The following is an 18,486-nucleotide window of genomic DNA, read 5'->3' on the forward strand; positions in this document are numbered from 1 at the left end:
CGAGAAGGCAATTTAAAGAGGGGATTTGGACATAGAAATCTGGGGTTTTCAGTGAAAAGAACATAGGGAGCCCTGTGTAGAATATGACACCATTTTCCATGAGAGGGGAGGGAAGGGGAGTCTTGATATAAAGACTAAAAAACACTCCAAGCACTATTCAGCACATTTCGGCCTGCGTTCGGGTTACCAGACCTCTGGATTTCTCTGGACATGTCTTCCTTTTCGAGGACATGTCCGGGGGTCTGGACGGCTTTTTAAACCCACGCTTTGTCCAGGTTTTGAAAAGCCTCCTCTAAATCGCCGTCGGGCAGGAAGAAATCCGTCCATGCACGGATGCCGTGCGCAGATTTCCTCCTGCCTGAATATAAACAAGTAACGTGTTAATGTGTCTTAAAGATGGAATAGCAAGAATTAAAATTGGGAAAAGTGTAAATTATTCATTAGGGGGGGTTGGATTTCTATTAATAATATATATGAATGATAAGATATTATATTCATGTGGTATATTTTTTGTTGTATATGAAAGTGGGAGGGGGTGGGGGATATATCTTTTTGTTGTATGATATGGTAGATTTTCAAGTGATATTGTATTCTAATTGTTTGATATTTACTGTACACGTTGTGAATTATAAAACGAATAAAGAATGTTTCATATTGTATATGTCAATCTCTTTTATTTATTTTATGATGGGAACAATTAGATTGATTAATTTGGTACATCGTTAGAACATATCACCTTTTCTTATCTCCTTTTCTTGAACTTATGTCTTCTCTCCTGTCTATTTTATTTCTGATGCATTTATTCATTTGTGATTCTTGTTTAATTATGGACGCACTTCACATTTGTTAATGATATTGTTATACTGTGTTCCTTGTTGGAGCACCCATATTGTTGGCTTTGTATTTCATCTTTTATAAACTCGGTGTGTGTGGAACTCGGTGTGTCACATTTACAAAATGGAGAAAATATTGGCATTACAACAAGGAAATATAAAAAATTTTAAGAAAATATGGGATCCATTGACAAAATATTCTAAAGATCAGATATCTTAACACATTGATAATAATAATATAGGGTTAGGGAGGGAAATATAGAAATTAATATGAGGAAAAATGAAAAAACAAATAACAAGGGAAAGGGATTCAATATATATGATATGATATTGTACATACAACTATAATTATTATAAACTAAATATTATGCTATTCATTTATTGTAAGAATGAAAATTTTATAAATAAAAATTAAAAAAAAAAAAAAAAATCAATAAAACTATTTGAACTAAAAAAAATATTAAAAAAAAGATGGAATAGCAAGCAAATTCTGAGAGACTGACCAAAGACTTCTTTGTGGAGAATATGGAATCAGAAGTCTATTAATGCATTTGGGTTGGTTAGTTTCAAGGGTTTTAAAGGTTAATAGCCGAAGTTTATATGTAATTCTATGCTCAATGGGAAACCAGTGGGCTGCGATCAACATAGACAGAGGGACATTCTCTCCATATAGGAAAAATATTCACGGCATATCACTGCTATCCATACATACCTCACATATATTTCAAGTCACCCATGTGTGAGAATGGCTGCCTGCTGTCCCTGGATAACACCTGTTACAGTAAGTAACTGTGCTTTTTAAAAATCTTCTGGTGCTTCACTGCTGAGAGCGGCGCAGAGGGATTGCTGGCTGCGTGGTCCCCGCCGCTTCCGTGGTGAGCGGCGGACGCTGCCTCCTATTCTGTTCTCTGGCGGCATAGCAGCGCACCGGGTTGCCTGCCTGGTCCCGAAGGAGGCAGCCGCGTCCGCCGTTCTCGGCGGGGGCGGGGACCGGGCAGCCAGCGGCCCTTCTGCGCCGCTCTTAGCGGTGAGACGCCAGAAGTTTTTTTAAAATGGTACGTGCAGGGAGAGGGGGGAGGAGGAAGAGGGCTGGCAAGAAAGGGAGGGTGGCAACATTAAAATAAGTTAATGGGAGGGGAGGCACGCTTTGCGAATTCGCTCTATTAGATGCACCCTTATTTCCACCCACTTTTGGGGGGGAAAAAGTGCGTCTAATGGAGCAAAAAATACAGTACTTGCCTCACAAAAAGATTAGAGAAACTGGGCTTCTTCTCCCTTGAAAAGAGGAGACTGAGAGGGGACATGATCGAAACAATTCAAGATAATGAAGGGAACAGACTTCTTCACCCAGAGTGGTGGAAAACTGGAACACTCTTCTGGAGGCTGTTATAGGGGAAAACACCCTTCAGGGACTCAAGACAAAGTTAGACAAGTTCCTGCTGAACCAGAACATATGCAGGTAAGGCTAGATTCAGTTAGGGCAAACGGAACGCTCTTCCAGAGGCTGTTATAGGGGGAAACACCCTCCAGGGACTCAAGACAAAGTTAGACAAGTTCCTGCTGAACCAGAACATACGCAGGTAAGGCTAGACTCAGTTAGGGCAAACGGAACGCTCTTCCAGAGGCTGTTATAGGGGGAAACACCCTCCAGGGATTCAAGACAAAGTTAGACAAGTTCCTGCTAAACCAGAACATACGCAGGTAAGGCTAGATTCAGTTAGGGCACTGGTCTTTGACCTAAGGGCCGCCGCGGGAGTGGACTGCTGGGCACAATGGACCACTGGTCTGACCCAGCAGCGGCAACTCTTATGTTCTTATGTTCATTAGTCCTACCCCAAACTCCTGTGCTCCACCCACAAACCCCACATTTGCTGAACCACTGAGACACCTCTTAGCCTGATGGTTCCCAAAGACCCTAGTGGTTTCCAAGGCATTAGACCTACCTTTGGTTTGTACACAGCTCCCAAAATGCCTGCAGTAATCTGAAGAGCGAATATCAGGAATAATCCAATAAAAAACTAGAATTAAAAGCACAAAGGGAAACAACATCAGACTTTCTGACCACCAAAGAGAAACTACAGAGATCTTTTTCTCCAAACAGACCCTTTCATGATTGTACGAGGGTGGTTTGAAAAGTTCGCTAGGTTTCCATGAGATGCCGTCCAAGTCATCGATGCCGTGAATGAGCATTTTGCAGAGCTTGACCAAAACCTATTTTCTCCGACGGGATGACAAAACCGGAAACTCGCTGGACTAAGTGTACAGCCCTCGAAGGAGACTACGTTGTTTATCTTACTTTTTTACCAAACTTTTCAAACCATCCTCCTGTACTGTGCTGGGAACAGATTTAAACCTAGAGAAAGAATGAAGAACTAGCATCAAATATAAAAGGACAGATTGGGCCAGATATTCAAAAAAGTCAAACTTCTACATGAATCCACAGATTCTATATATCATGTCCAAGTTAAAGCGTCCAAATTAGGGCACTGATCCAACTTAATTGAATAATGAGCCATTAACGATCAATGTTTGGATGCTAAGAACCAATTCTCGATGTCAATTAGGATTTGTGCATTCATCTGGCTGCGTGTTCTTCTATAAGGCTGAGTGGCTACATCCCTTAGTATTCAACCCAAAGGAGGCCCAGCAATGGGGGTAGGGGGGCATGAGTGGGTCTGGGATGTTCGTATTATACCTCTTGAATTCTGCTAATACCTATGTAGTTCTAACTGGATAACAGTAAAAGAGACTAGATCATTACTAGGTAGCAATTTGGAGCAGAGGTTTTCAACCGAGTCCTCAAGACACACCTAGCCAATTGGGTTTTCAAGACATCCACAGTGAATATGCATGAGAAAGATCGGCATAGAGTTTCCATGTTTATGAGGGACTTTTCATCCCGCTTATCGGTTAAAATGTCTAAGCGGCTTACAATACTATATGTGGGGAGGGAGGTGATGAGTCAAACAGGACCGTGAGGGAAGATGGATAGAACAAGGGTTGCCAGATTTTACATTCGTAAAATCCGGACCTCTAGACCTGCCCCCCAGGCCTGCCCATCCCCACCCCGTTATGCCCCAGTCCTGCCCCTAATCTGCCCTAGGCCCCCCACCCCCACCCACCCCTGCTGCTTGCTCGACACAATTTCGGGAGAAGCTTTTCAAGCGAATGGCGCAGACAGTGCACGCAAGTCTATCTCATGCATATTCATTGTGGGTATCTTGAAGACCAGACTGGTTCAGTGGCCCAGATTCTAGAAAGGATATCTAAAGTTAGTCGCCTAGGTCAGTGCATCTGGCCAATCTAAATGCCTAACTTTAATTATTTAAAAAGCTTAATCAGTGCTGATAAACAATTAGCACCTCATAATTGGCTTAAATTAAAAGTAATTGGATGGTAACCACCTAACTCAACAGGCATGGCTAAGGATGGATGTGTTTTGCTTGTAAGGGAACTTGTATACACTTCCCCCTCCATATTTGCGAATTCCGTATCTACGGATTCGCTTATTTGCGGTTTTAAACCACAAAATTCATTTTCATTTTTCAGGCTATTTTAAGCCCTGTAAGCCCTCCCCCCCCCCCCTTAAGCCTTACCTGGTGGTCTAGCGGGTTTTCAGGCAGGAGCGATCTTCCCACGCTCCTGCCCCGTGCAGATCGCTCACAGGAAATGGCTCTAGAGACTAAGGGAGCTCAATGCAGCCATTTCCTGTGAGCGATGTGCACGGGGCAGGAGCGTGGGAAGATTGCTCCTGCCTGAAAACCCGCTAGACCACCAGGTAAGGCTTAAGGTGGGGGGGGGGGGGGCTTTCAGGGCTTAAAATAGCCGGGGGAAGCAGGGGTTAGGGGCAGAACCGGTCCTAATATTATTCGTGGTTTTTTAAATATTCACAGGCCAGCTCTGCCCCTAACCCCCGCGAATATGGAGGGGGAACTGTACTGGCATTTCAAAGCTTATATTCAAAGTGCTGGGCATGGGAGAAATAAGTGACTTGCGCATGGTCACAAGGAGCAGCATTTGATCTCGCAACCTGTGGGTGCAGAGGCAACAACTCTCCCAGTGAGCCACACCTTCAGTCTGTCCCAATATGGCAACTCTTATGTTAGCTGAGTATAGGACAATCAAGCCATTGTGACATCACAGATGAGGTTGACTTAGGCATTGGTGGAATGAGGCATTATGACATCACAATTGCAGCTCTGGAATATTGCTACTCTTTGGGGTTGTAAACAGGTACTTGTGACCTGCGTTGGTCACTGTTGGAAACAAGCCATTGTGACATCACTGCTGAGGTTGGCTCTTAGGCATTGGTGGAATGAGGCATTATGACATCACAATCTCAGCTCTGGAATGTTGCTACTCTTTGGGGTTGTAAACAGGTAGTTGTGATCTGGGTTGGCCACTGTCGGAAACAGGATACGGGGCTTGATGAAAGGGAATGGGGACTGTTTGTGGCTTTGGCCACTGGAGGATTAAGTGACTTGCGCATGGTCACAAGGAGCAGCAGTGGGATTTGATCTCACAACCTCTGGGTGCAGAGGTAGCAGCTCTACCCGTGAGCTGCACCTTCGGTCTGTTCCAGTCTGGCAATTCTTATGTGAACTGAGTATAGGAAAATCAAGCCATTGTGACATCACTGTTGAGGTTGGCTCTTAGGCATTGGTGGAATGAGGCATTATGACATCACAATCGCAGCTCTGGAATGTTGCTACTCTTTGGGTTTCTAACAGGTACTTGTGACCTGCGTTGGTCACTGTTGGAAACAAGCCATTGTGACATCACTGCTCAGGTTGGCTCTTAGGCATTGGTGGAATGAGGCATTATGACATCACAATCTCAGCTCTGGAATGTTGCTACTCTTTGGGGTTCTAACAGGTAGTTGTGATCTGCGTTGACCACTGTTGGAAACAGGATACTGGGCTTGATGAAAGGGAATGGGGACTCATATTCTGCTTTTTTTAGTGGCTTTGACATTCAAAGCGGTGGGCACGGGAGGATTAAGTGACTTGCCCAGGGTCACAAGGAGCAGCATTGGGATTTGAACTCACAAGCTCTGGGTGCAGAGGCAGCAGCTCTACCAATGAGCCTGTAGGCACCCAAAGCTGACTTAGGTGCCAGTATTTAGGTCAAGAAAATCCTGGCATAATAGGGTGTGCCTAAGGTTCGGATGACTACTGGCACATAAGTACACTTTAACTGCTGCTAGACACAATTCTATAAAGAGCCACTAACTTAAGATTGTCATGCGCTATGTGGTCGAGAATGATGGCGTTTTACTATTAGGGACCCAGCCTTGAAACAGCGTTTGAAGACAGTCCCTAACAGAGACCACAACATTAATGCTAAGTCTTAAGAACTAATTTTGTTGTTTTCTCTGGCTGTTATATTTTCTGCGCTTTCTTCATACTGGCTGTATGTGCCCTTTGCAATTGCTAATAAAGATAATTAAAAAAAAAAAACCACAGAACTAATTTATATATTTATTAAGTATTTAAAGCATTTAAAAACTATTATAAGTATGAACATAATTTTTAAAATTGATCCAGTGAAGAAATTGCACATCAAGCTTAACGTAATGAAATAGTTTGAACGCGGAGTGGTGCATCTGAGGATCAAGTTAGCGTTCAGGTGGCTGGTTTCTAAAGAGAAACAAGTTCCGCTGGAGGTTTCATATGAATGAATGCTTACCCTGTTTCCCCGATGGTAAGACACTGTCTTATTTTTTTTGGAAGGCCAAAATATGCTCTAGGGCATATTTTCGGGGGGGATGCCTTATTTACATTTTTTTCTAAAAAGGGGGGGCTGTCTTATTTGACGGCTGAAGAATCGGTCGGCCGAAAAATCGTACCGTGTATGGCCAGCTTTATCCATCATACCATATATTGTACCATTTAATGTCCCCAATGTTCTCCATCAGGGAAACACAGTAAAGAGATTATTCTGTAGTGCAGCATCAGAGGGGACTTGACAATGTGAAACCATTGTTTATATACCGTATGCATTTTAAACAGGCTTTATATACAGTAAGTGGTATTGCTCACAGCAAAAGAAACCTGTCTGCGTGTCTCACTTTTGGATGTTCTGGCCGTGAACAAACTCCTGCAGTCTCCGTTAGGGAGGGATGAGGGAAGCTGCCTGTGTTTCCTTGCGCGGAGTCACGTGCGCGCGCTGCAGTCCTGTCACTTCCTCCTCTTCACTTCATGACGAGGCGCGGCACGCAGCCATGGAGGCAAATACGGTAGACGGAGGGACCACACGGAGTCACCCACCGTACCACCCAATTCGGGTAAGCGCAGGTATCGGTGGGTGGCTTATTTGCGGGGGGGTGCCTTATTTAACATTTTTTTCTAAAAAGGGGGGGGCTGTCTTATTTGATGGCCCTGCCTTATCATCGGGGAAACGGGGTATCTAGTTTGCTGAAGAAGAGTGCAGTAGTATTGATTTTAAAAATTTCAGGCATCTTTCCAAATGACCTACCAGAAGAAGCATGCATCTGCTCTCTCTCATCGCCCCACAGCATCCCAGGAAGCCGAGGACCATAATAATGGAGCCTACGGCAATCAAAAGGTCGATTGCTGAATACATCCCGGAAGTCTGGTCAAGTTGTAATTCCTGACAACAGATAAATTGAGCAGTGAGATCCCACATGCCAAGTCATTGATGAATAACATACTGCATTTAAGGTATGATATTTTGAATAGAGCATGCGACGGGGACAAATTTTCCCGTCCTGCCCCGGCACGAGTTCTTTTCCTGTCCCTGCCCCATTCCTGAAAGCTCCGTCCTCGTCTGCACAAGCCTCAAACACTTTAAAATCATCAGTGCTTGAGATTTGTTCAGTTAACCCTTTCAGGACCAAGGGACATATTTGTCCCATAACTTTAAAATCATATAAATTTTGATTGGGATAGTCTACAGTTCTAAATTTGATATGTACGGATTCCATAGGATACTGCCTTTATGTAAACAAACTGGTTCCGACATTCATTCATTAGCGTCGTTGCCAGATTGACGAGAAGATTCACTTGCCACACTGTCCATAAGCCAGAAGTTTGATTTTTTTTAAAAAAAATAATGATATTTCACAAAAAAAATCAATTTTTTGGCATCTGCAAGCCCTTTTTACCATAAAAATGTCGTCAAAACCACAAAAATTGGCCTACGATCCTTATGGTCCTGAAAGGGTTAAGGCAGAGATTGCAGGAATGGGGCAGGGACAAAACTCGCGGGGACAGCGAAAAATTTGTTCCCCTGTCATTCTCTAATTTTGACGTTCCGGATCCTATGTGACAGACGAAGATAAAGAAAGAGACGTATGATGATAAAGATAAAGACACAGAGTATTATGTTGACTATATGTAAAAGGAAACCAACCATAGGAATCACATTTGATATCAACTGGACCCTCCTTTGGAAATCAAGCTTCCGATCCAATTAGATCCATACAACAGTTTCAGTAAGTTCTGATCTGACATGACTTTCGTTGGCAGACAGATTTAGGGCTCCTTTTACTAAGCACGCTACAATGCCACGCATGCTAGACTCTAACGCCAGCACTGAGCTGGCGTTAGTTCTAGCTGCGTAGCGTGGGTTTAGCGTGTGCTAAAAACGCTAGCGCACCTTAGTAAAAGGAGCCCTTAGACATGATTTTTTTCAGGAGTAGCGATGGTATGGTACTTATTCCTAACTTCTCAAACACCTCTTGTTATACGAATTATTCTTTTTTTTTTATTTTTGCAACTGTGCTACTCATTCATTTTTCGGTCGACGCTCAGCAAGAAACCAGTAGTCTGTTAAGCCCAGAGTAGGCTGATTTTACAAGTCAAACAGAATACATAAGGACAGAAACACAGCACATTGCAGAACAGAACATAGTAACATAGTAGATGACGGCAGATAAAGACCCGAACGGTCCATCCAGTCTGCCCAACCTGATTCAATTTAAATTTTTTAATTTTTTCTTCTTAGCTATTTCTGGGCAAGAATCCAAAGCTTTACCCGGTACTGTGCTTGGGTTCCAACTGCCGAAATCTCTGTTAAGACTTACTCCAGCCCATCTACACCCTCCCAGCCATTGAAGCCCTCCCCTGCCCATCCTCCACCAAACGGCCATATACAGACACAGACCGTGCAAGTCTGCCCAGTACTGGCCTTAGTTCAATATTTAATATTATTTTCTGATTCTAAATCCTCTGTGTTCATCCCACGCTTCTTTGAACTCAGTCACAGTTTTCCTCTCCACCACCTCTCTCGGTAGCGCATTCCAGGCATCCACTACCCTCTCCGTAAAGTAGAATTTCCTAACATTGCCCCTGAATCTACCACCCCTCAACCTCAAATTATGTCCTCTGGTTTTACCATTTTCCTTTCTCTGGAAAAGATTTTGTTCTACGTTAATACCCTTCAAGTATTTGAACGTCTAAATCAGATCTCCCCTGTCTCTCCTTTCCTCTAGGGTAGACATATTCAGGGCTTCCAGTCTCTCCTCGTATGTCTTCTGGCACAAGCCTCCTATCATTTTCGTTTACCTTCTGTGCCTCCTTGCTTACACGCAGCCATATTGACACTCCAAGAATAATGCAACCGCACAACTAAAAAGAAAGGAATGCAAAAGGGAATTAGTGAACATTCATATGGACGCATATTTCTGTGTATGGCTTGTTTAGCTAAATTTTAGCGCTCCTTTTACTAAGCTGCGGTAGCGTTTTTAGCACGCGCTAACCCCTGTGTTAGCGTCTAGCGTATGCAGTATTGTAGCGCACGCTAAGTGCACACGCGCTAAAACCGCAGATTAATAAAAGGAGCCCTAAGTTTCCAAGTTTATTTATCATTTGATATACTGTCCATCAAGAGTTAGCTAGATAGTTTACAATAAAATTTATAAAAGTACATTGAGTAAAACATGAAAGAAAAGGTAAGTTTCCAAGTTTATTTAAAAAAATTTGTTAGGGACCTCTCTAGAGAGTCAAGACGGCGTCTCGCTGGCAGTTATGCTGAGAAGGGCTCTGAATCGGAAGTAGTTCCTTCGAGCTCAATTGTTCTGAAAAGTTTGGAAAATGGGTAAGAGAAAGGGGAAAGTAAGGACTTACCCCTTCGAGTCCTCTCCGCTTCCCCTTTCCGCCATTGAGAAGTTTGTGGGCCGATCAGCGCATCTCTCCGGAGCGGATGCTGGCGAAGGGGCGGCCTTACCCGAGCTCAACATCACTCTGAGCTCGAAGGATAGACTTACGTCCTCTGACCCAGGCATGGTGATGCGACCGGAGCAATCGATGAATCCGCAGGCTGCAATCAGCACGGAGGTTTTTTCAACGGAGGAGGGGAGCAACCGGAGCATAAGAGGAGAAACCAATGAGCTGGGAGCCGTTATGGGAGCTGATTCTGAGCTCCTCTTGGAGCTCGAAGGTGCTTTTGGAGGAACAGAAGAGAAGCACGGAGAGAGCTCCAGGACTGAGAAATTAGACCACTGGCTAAACCTCCCCATGTTACTTTAGACTCTATCTGGGATGCTGTAGTGCGCTTGGAGAAGATTTTCATGGGAAACAAGGTTTTGGTGGATAATTCTTTGCAAGACTGTAAAACATGTCTTGTCACCCAGGAGACAAAGAATTTTGAGCTCGAGAAGAGAGTAGAGGAAATCAACAAGACCTTAAAGAGATAAAATCTAATACCCTGACTTATGGTCAAGGTATGGTTGGATTGAGAAACAAAGTGAAAAAAATGGAGAATTATACCCGTAGGTTAAATCTGCGATTTGTCAACTTTCCTCAATCCAAGACCATAGCCCCCCATTGAACTGGAAGTTCTGGGGGTTCCAAGTTCTGGGGGGAAGTTCTGTGCCCCCCCCCCCCCCCGTTTTCTCGAGTCTATTTTTCGCCAGGGAAGAAACGGCAGATTCCTGTCCGGGAAGATCTATCTATGGATAGTTTGAATGTAACGCAAATGTTGGAAACATCTTTGGAAGAAGAACAACACTCTTAGTCACATTTGTTTTTGAGTCTGATAAGGACTGGGTGATGGGAATGTTTTTTCGTAACTCTGATAAATTGTTTTTGGGAGCTAAAGTATGGCTATTTCCTGATGTCTGTGTAGATACACAGGAGAAAAGGAAGCAATTCTTGACTTTACGTCCTCCGGTGATAGCGCTGGGTGCTCATTTCTTTTTACGGTTTCCTTGCAAATGCTTAATTTTGCATGAGTCAAATAGGTATCTTTTCTTTGATCCCAAACAATTGAAGGCTTTTCTTGAAAATCAGCATAAAATAGAAGTCCAAATGTCGGGTCCAAGGGAAGAAACTGAACATTAGGTTTGGAAGATTGCAATCTAATAAGCTGACGAGATATCATCATATCTTTTCATATAATTTTTTTCCTGTTGAGTTGTGCCTCTTTTTCCTTATGCTCTCTCCCATTTTTAGTTGAGGACTTATAGAGAAATCTGCTATGAAAAGTTACCTTTTGTTAGGTTCCATTAGGAAAATTCTTTGTTGAATTTCTGTTCTTACAGCTTTTTGATTTCTGTTTCTTAATGCATTTATATGCTGTATGTTCAATTAAAATTGAATAAATAAAGAATTAAAAAGAAAAACTTTGTTATACGGTCTATTCAGACTTCAAGGCGGTGTATATAATATAATAAATTTTTAAAAGGGAATACATTAAGGTCTGTAAACAGTACCGTAACTAAAGCGTGCAGGTGTTTGGTGCGCCGACAATCCCACGGTGACATTTGCACATAGGACAAATGTGCACCGCCGCTTCTGCCATTCCCATTTGCACCGTGAGGGGGGCTTGGGGGGAACCCCCCCTCGACTACACTAAGAAGTGCTCGCGCACCTCCACCCCCACCCCAGTACACTGGAAACCGTTCTCCTTCCCTTATTTGGTCTTCGGGAGTTTTCAGTGTAGTGGAGGGGAGTTCCCCACCACACCCCCAACGGGAGCGCAAGCATTTCTAAGTGTAGTGGAGGGGTTCCCCCACACACACCCTCAGAGCGCAAACGAGAACGGCAGAAGCAGCGGCGCGTATTTGTCCTGAGCGCAAATGTCGCCGTGGGATTGTCGGCGTGCCAAAGTTCTGTGTGCTTTTGACAGGTCATCCTGTAAACAATTAAAAGGTGAACTGAACATTTGAATGAACTGGAACAAAAGGGAGGAGGTTAGAAATACATTATTTATAGCAGAAGATAACGGGGAACAAAGATAAATTAAAAAAACAATAACATATATGAACAAAAATTAATTGGGTGTTTGAAACCTGATAGTCAGAGGGAAAGAACACTCGAGATGAAAATGAAACAAAAGTGAAAAGGGGAATAGGAAAGCACGAGGGGGGGATCGCTTCTTATGAAGCGTTTGTTATTCTCTGCTAACGGATGTTTCAATGTTTTCTTAAAATTTGATACGATCGCCCATTCCTGGGTTTCTAGGCGAGTTACAAAGAAATAAAAGTTAAACAATACAGTGGTACCTCGGAATCTGAACACCCCAGAACTCAAACGTTTTGGAATCCAAACCTTTTTTTGTAGTACATTTTGCCCCAGAATCCAAACTCTGCTTTGGAATCCGAACGCCCTGCACATTGTATGTGTGTGTTTCTGCCCCAGAATCTGAATGCTGCTTTGGAATATTGAATATTTTACCTTAAAATCCAGTGTATTTAATGTTAAAATTTGAGTTTGTGGGACCCAGGAACGGATTAATCCAGTTTCTATTATTTTCAATGGGAAAAATTGTCTTGGAACTCGAACGGGGTTCTAGAACGGATTAAGTTTGGATTCCAAGGCATCACTGTATTTAAAATACAAACGCTTAACTTGGGGTTTATTTGACGTACTAGACATACTAGGAAAGGCAGGGGAAGAACTACATATGCTTAAAGAAAAGAGAACAAGCACGGTTAGGTTAAGGAAAACTAAGAATGACTTTATGTCTCTCAGTCCATGTTCAAAAAAGAAGAGAGAGCACAAATGCTGTATCAGGAATTTCACACGGAAAGTACAATGCAACACAAGGAATTCAGCCTACAACTATTCCCACTTAAGAGTTTGATGATAGGACTTCATTAATTTCAAATTGAAATTGTCAGGTGGCAGACTTTAGGGTGTCAATTTCCAGGCACTAGAATTATGCATCAGTCCCAGAAAGTTTATAGAGTTGTGAATCACAGATGCCGAATCTCTAAATCACTGTTACCTCTAAGCTGGGTGGACGTAGTCCATCTACAGTCCTGCCAGTGGGGGGTGCTGTTTCACTATCATATTTTCAATAATGAGGGTCAGGCAAGTTCTGCAGGACTCCAGAAAACCTGCCTGTCCTTAGTGAAAACGCACTATTGAAACCCCCCGCTCTGTGTAGGAGAGATTTTCAAGTTTAGACGTGCTCAGTTGGAGAATTCTGGCTCAAAACAGATCTCACTGCAACTTTATAAGTACTAAAACTGGTATGAACTTGTTATTCAACTAGAGTAAAGCGATGTCAACTGGAGATCAAGCACATGACTAATAAAGGACAGCCTTAATCCTGTTATGAGAAAAATCCTTTTTTGTGGTTTATAATAGAGGGAAGAAAGCTTTTTTTAAAAAATTTAATTTTTTCCAGTTAATAAACATAAGTAGCCGAATGGTTGGTGCGTAGAATTAGCAAAACTTACAATAATACAGAATACAGCGGTCAGAATGATTTATGGCCTGAAGAAATTTGATCATGTTACATCCTTTTATCGCGAATTGCATTGGCTGCCAATGGAGGCCTGGGTATTGTTTCAACTAGGCTTTTTATGGTACAGCTCCTTCTTACTTAGTCAGTAGATTTTCTTTAGCATCATACAGACTTAGTAGAAGAACTCATCCTTTGTTTAATTTTCAGGGTTGCAGGAGTAAGAAATTTCTAAATCATACTTTGGCATCTCAGGCAGCTCTTCATGACAACGAATTCCGAATATTGTTGCTTACCACCCATTCCTATGGCCATTTTAGAAAACAATTGAAGACCTATCTTTTTTCTAAATATTTGACTGTTTAACGAATCATCTTATTTCATGTAACATATTTACTTTTATAACTTTTTGTAAACCGCTTTGAACTTCTGGTTACGCGGTCAATAAGCACAATGTTATGTTATGTAGTGGACTGTGATCCTAGAGAATTGGATTCCATTCCCGCCGCAGCTCCTTGTGACCCTGGACAAGTCACTCAAACCTCCAGGTACAAAAAACTTAGATTGCGAGACCACCTAGTGGCAGAAAAAGTACCTGCATATCCCCTCCTTTTATTAAGTTGTGGTAGAGACAGTGACATAAAAGGGGAAGGCGGACCACCCCAGGCGGTCCACCCCATGCTTGCACCCTCCCTGTACCTATTTAAATCTTTGCCAGCCCTTCTGCATGATAAATCTAAGTTACCATTATATTAACAAAACAAGAATGCTTTACAATGATAAGGATAACGTGTTTTTTGTTAAAACGATAAATAAAAAGTAAATGGTATATTTGGAAAATTGAGGATGATTGATGAAGAATGGGGCCATTATAAAATTATTCATTCTAATGGTAATCTGAGGATTCCCCCTCCCCCTCCCCAAAGTAAATCAGTTATCAGTTAGGTGTCTTAAAGCATCTATATAAGCGCAATTCACATCAAAGGTAGGCGCCGGAAGTGTAGGCCTGGGAAACCCTGGACTACATTTCCGGCGCCTACCTTTGCTGGTGGTGTGATTCTCTAACTGGCGCCATTGTGTGACTGACATGCGATCGCCAACCACTTTTAAGATGGCCGCCGACAATGGCTAGAGAATCTGGGCCTAATTTTATAATATTGATATCTCTTGATTCTCATCTGGATTTGGGTCCTATGGTATAGCGATAAACATCTGGACCCTACTGCCTCATTCCTTGAGCAACCCCACCAGCAAAGGTATGATCGAGGGGAGAGGGGGAAGGGTTTGGCAACAGTGGCAGTAGCAGGGGGATTGGCAATGGCGGTCGGTAGGAGGGGGGCAACGGCAGTAGCAGCAGCATAGTGGGGGTGGGGGGGGCCTAAGTTTGTCCCTCCAGTCCACTAATGGGCCCCGTCCCCCCAAAATAACCTTCTGGCTACACCCCTGCTGCAGGAGGCTCTTGTCTGCCTTTTTTTGTTGTTGTTCAAACATTTTATTGATTTTATCAATAAGTACAAAAGTACACAAATGTTAACAAGACAGGATATGGACAAGCCATGCATCAGCTGAATTATTGGTAGCAAACTGCTTCACACGGAAACTCCGTCACCAGTTCATTCTGGCTTTTCCATGGACATCTCTCGTGACATCTTCAAGGGGCCTTGTGGGAATCATATGAGGCCAACACTAAGGTGAATTAGTGGATAGAAGCAGAAATCAGCAGTACAGTATATTCGTTCCAGCAGGAGGTCTTTGCCCATCTTTCTCAATGAGGCAGAAGTGTTAGTAGTGAACTACTTCTGAATGAGAGTCTATTGCCAATTCCATTCTGGCAGTATCATAGACACCTACCCTCATGTCATCAAGGGGCCTTAGGGAAATATAAGAGCCTTGCACAGGCATGTGCCTGAAGGAGCATGCTAAACATATTATACATACTAGTCTTTAAGCCCGTTATATTAACGGGTGCTAGAATAGTGTTCACCCTCTGTGTTGCCCCTTCCATTCACTGCCCTCTCTTCTCTTTCCATCTCTCTCTCCCATATGGCCTCTCTCCATCTCCTCCTTCCTTTTGCCTTGGTCTGGCATACCTTCCTCCTTCCCTCCAAGCCATTCTCTCCCCCTCTGCTCCCTTTCCTCATTTAACTACTTAATTGGTCAGCAGCAGCATTCACAATTCATTGCTGTTGCTGGCTTCAGGTCTTTCTCTCTGGCGGGTCCTGTCTTCATGAAAACAGGAAGTAGGCAGGACCGGCCAGAAAGGAAGGCCTGAAGCCAGCAACAGCAGCGAATTGTAAACGCTGCTGCTGCCTGAAGCACCTGAGGCAGACGCTTCTCTCCCCTCCCAGCCCAACCCCCGCGGACTCTGCGACCCTCCCAGCAAGATGACTTTAATATCAAACCTCCCTCCAGCGTTGGCAGTCGCTGCACGCTAAACAGGCTGTTTCTGCCGTTGAGTCTCTTTGTTGCGTCATTGATGTCGTCATCAGTGACGCGGCAAAGGGACTCAACTGCAGGAGAAAGCCCGAAGCAGCCTGTTTAACGTGCAGCGAGTGCCAACGCTGGAGGGATGTTTGTACCGGTGCAGAAGCGATATGTCTCTCCCCCTCCAGTACCTGTGCAGCACTTTGCTGCGGCGCATCCTCCCAAGAGGGGGGGGGGGGGGGTTGCACAGTGGGAGCGGGTGAGAGCGCCGATCTCCAGTTGGGTTTGTTTGTTTTTTTGTTTTAAGTTGAAAGCCGGCGCTGCAGCTCCTCTCTCGATCCTGGTGCAGTTCGAGAGAGGAGCCATTACCATTCACGGTGAGGAAGGCCGCCGCAGCTGTGTAATTTTTTTTTTATTATTTGAAAGTCGCCGCGAGCAAGTGGTGACGTAAAACCCGCGCATGCGCAATCGTGTTTTTGCGACGGATCAGGGAACACGATTTTTTTAGTGCGCATGCGCGTCCTACCATTTTATTATATTAGATATACATGAACATGCATATAAAAGAAAATCAAAGAGTCCTAATAGCGTCATGAAATATTACACAAAATGGGTGGTCATGGGACTTAATACACTGCCTTTCTGTGGGTACAATCAAAGTGCTTTATATATGTTATATACTTTTTTCTGTCCCTAGTGGGCTCACAATCTTAAGTTTGGGGAGGGTCGAGTGACTTGCCCAGGTAGGGTTCCCATATTTTTCTCCAGGCAACCCTGGACACATGACCCTGCCCCATTCTGCCTCTAGCTCCGCCTCTACAAAGCCTCCTCTCTTCTTCCGGACAAGCTCCAGCCGCGTCTGGAGGGCCTGGAGTATGCGCGGTGTGTGTGATGTCAGCCGCGCAGAGGCGGCCGGAGCTCGTCGGGGCTTTCCAAAACCTGGACAAATGCCGGGTTTTGGAACGTCAAACAAAAGGACATGGCTGGGTTTTCCCGGCCGTCTGGTGACCCTAGCCCAGAGTCACAGGCAGCTGCAGTGGGGATCAAACCCAGCTCCCCAGGTTCTCAACTCACTGCCTTACTATTAGGCTACTCATCTTCCTCCTCCTCTGAAAATTCCTAAAGTCCACATCAACAGGAGAGATCCAAAATTCAGTCTCAGGAAATTTTATTTTTGATTCTCATTAAGAGTTGGCTCCATGGAGAAATAAAATGCTACAGCTGGTGAGGCAATATCAAATATTTTGTGCCTACCAGAGTTTACTGCACCTTCAAGTAGAGAATGACACGGGAACATATTTGTCCCCATCCCCGTGTGTTTTGTCGCTGTCACTGTCCCATTCCTGTAAGCTCTGCTGTAACTTATGATTTTCAAGTGTTTGAGGCTTATGCAGATGAGGATGGAGCTTAGGTATTGGTGGAATGAGGCATTATGACATCACAATCTGAGCTCTAGAATGTTGCTACTTAGGTAAAATGTTTGGGCTTCTGCAGATGAGGACAGAGTTTAGGCACTGGTGGAATGAGGCATTATGACATCACAATCTGAGCTCTAGAATGTTGCTACTTAGGATTTTAAAGTGTTTGAGGCTTGTGCACATGAGGACGGAGCTTAGGTATTGGTGGAATGAGGCATTATGACATCACAATCTGAGCTCTAGAATGTTGCTACTTAGGTAAAGTGTTTGGGCTTGTGCAGATGAGGACAGAGTTTAGGCACTGGTGGAATGAGGCATTATGACATCACAATCTGAGCTCTAGAATGTTGCCACTTATGATTTCAAAGTGTATGAGGCTTGTGCAGGTGAGGACAGAGCTTAGGCATTGGTGGAATGAGGCATTATGACATCACAATCTGTTGCCACTTATGATTTCAAAGTGTTTGAGGCTTGTGCAGATGAGGACGGAGCTTGCAGGAAGGGGGCAGGGACAGGGAAAGAATTTACAGGACAGGATAGGAATATGAGTTCCTGTGGGGATGGAGAAAAATTTGTCCCCGTGTCATTCTCTACCTTCAAGCTTCCAGGTGCTTTAAGACTTTTTAAAATGTACTCCAGCCCCTTCTCAAGCCTTCCTCACAAAGGGAGTTTCATGTAGGTACCTTATCACCAATGGAAGGGGGTAAATTAGCAAAGCTATCTTATTTAAGTTTACCTAAGGTTTTGATGGTCCCTGAGGACCTGGCTCTCTAATATTTTTCTTAGTCGTGATTGTTGCTGTTTTCCAGGTTTCGCCGTATCTGGGTAGGTAGAACTGACGTTTCAGCCCTGAAGAAACCCACATGATGGCTGAAACATCGGCTCTACCTACCCAGATGCAGTGAGACCCGGAAAACAGCAAGTCGCGGAAGCCTAAGAGAACATTTTTCACAGGCCTCTTGCAATTGACTTTAAAGGATTTGTGGTATGTAGTCTTTTCACAAGAGACTATAGAGAAATATACTCATACAAATTCTAATATATATTTGTTAGATAACCGAAAAACATGTGAACATAAGAATAGCCACACTAGGACAAACCAAAGATCCATCGAGCCCCATATCCTGTTTCCAATTGTGGCCAACCCAGGTCACAAG

General features: G+C 43.7%; 1 protein-coding gene across 2 annotated transcripts in view; it reads right to left on the bottom strand.

The window, feature by feature from the left end:
• The window catches only part of TSPAN8 (tetraspanin 8), a 68,393-nt gene that overhangs the window by 11,387 nt on the left and 38,520 nt on the right, over positions 1-18,486 (bottom strand). For both annotated transcript variants that reach the window (XM_033952848.1, XM_033952846.1), the window contains exons 3-5: positions 9,362-9,424; positions 7,311-7,445; positions 2,777-2,851 (exon numbers count right to left, since the gene is read on the bottom strand). In XM_033952848.1, the coding sequence (XP_033808739.1) occupies positions 2,777-2,851; positions 7,311-7,445; positions 9,362-9,424 (273 nt within the window). The remainder of the gene's footprint in view (positions 1-2,776; positions 2,852-7,310; positions 7,446-9,361; positions 9,425-18,486) is intronic.

This window comes from Geotrypetes seraphini, chromosome 7, assembly GCF_902459505.1.
Source record: "Geotrypetes seraphini chromosome 7, aGeoSer1.1, whole genome shotgun sequence".
Taxonomy (NCBI): Eukaryota; Metazoa; Chordata; class Amphibia; order Gymnophiona; family Dermophiidae; genus Geotrypetes; species Geotrypetes seraphini.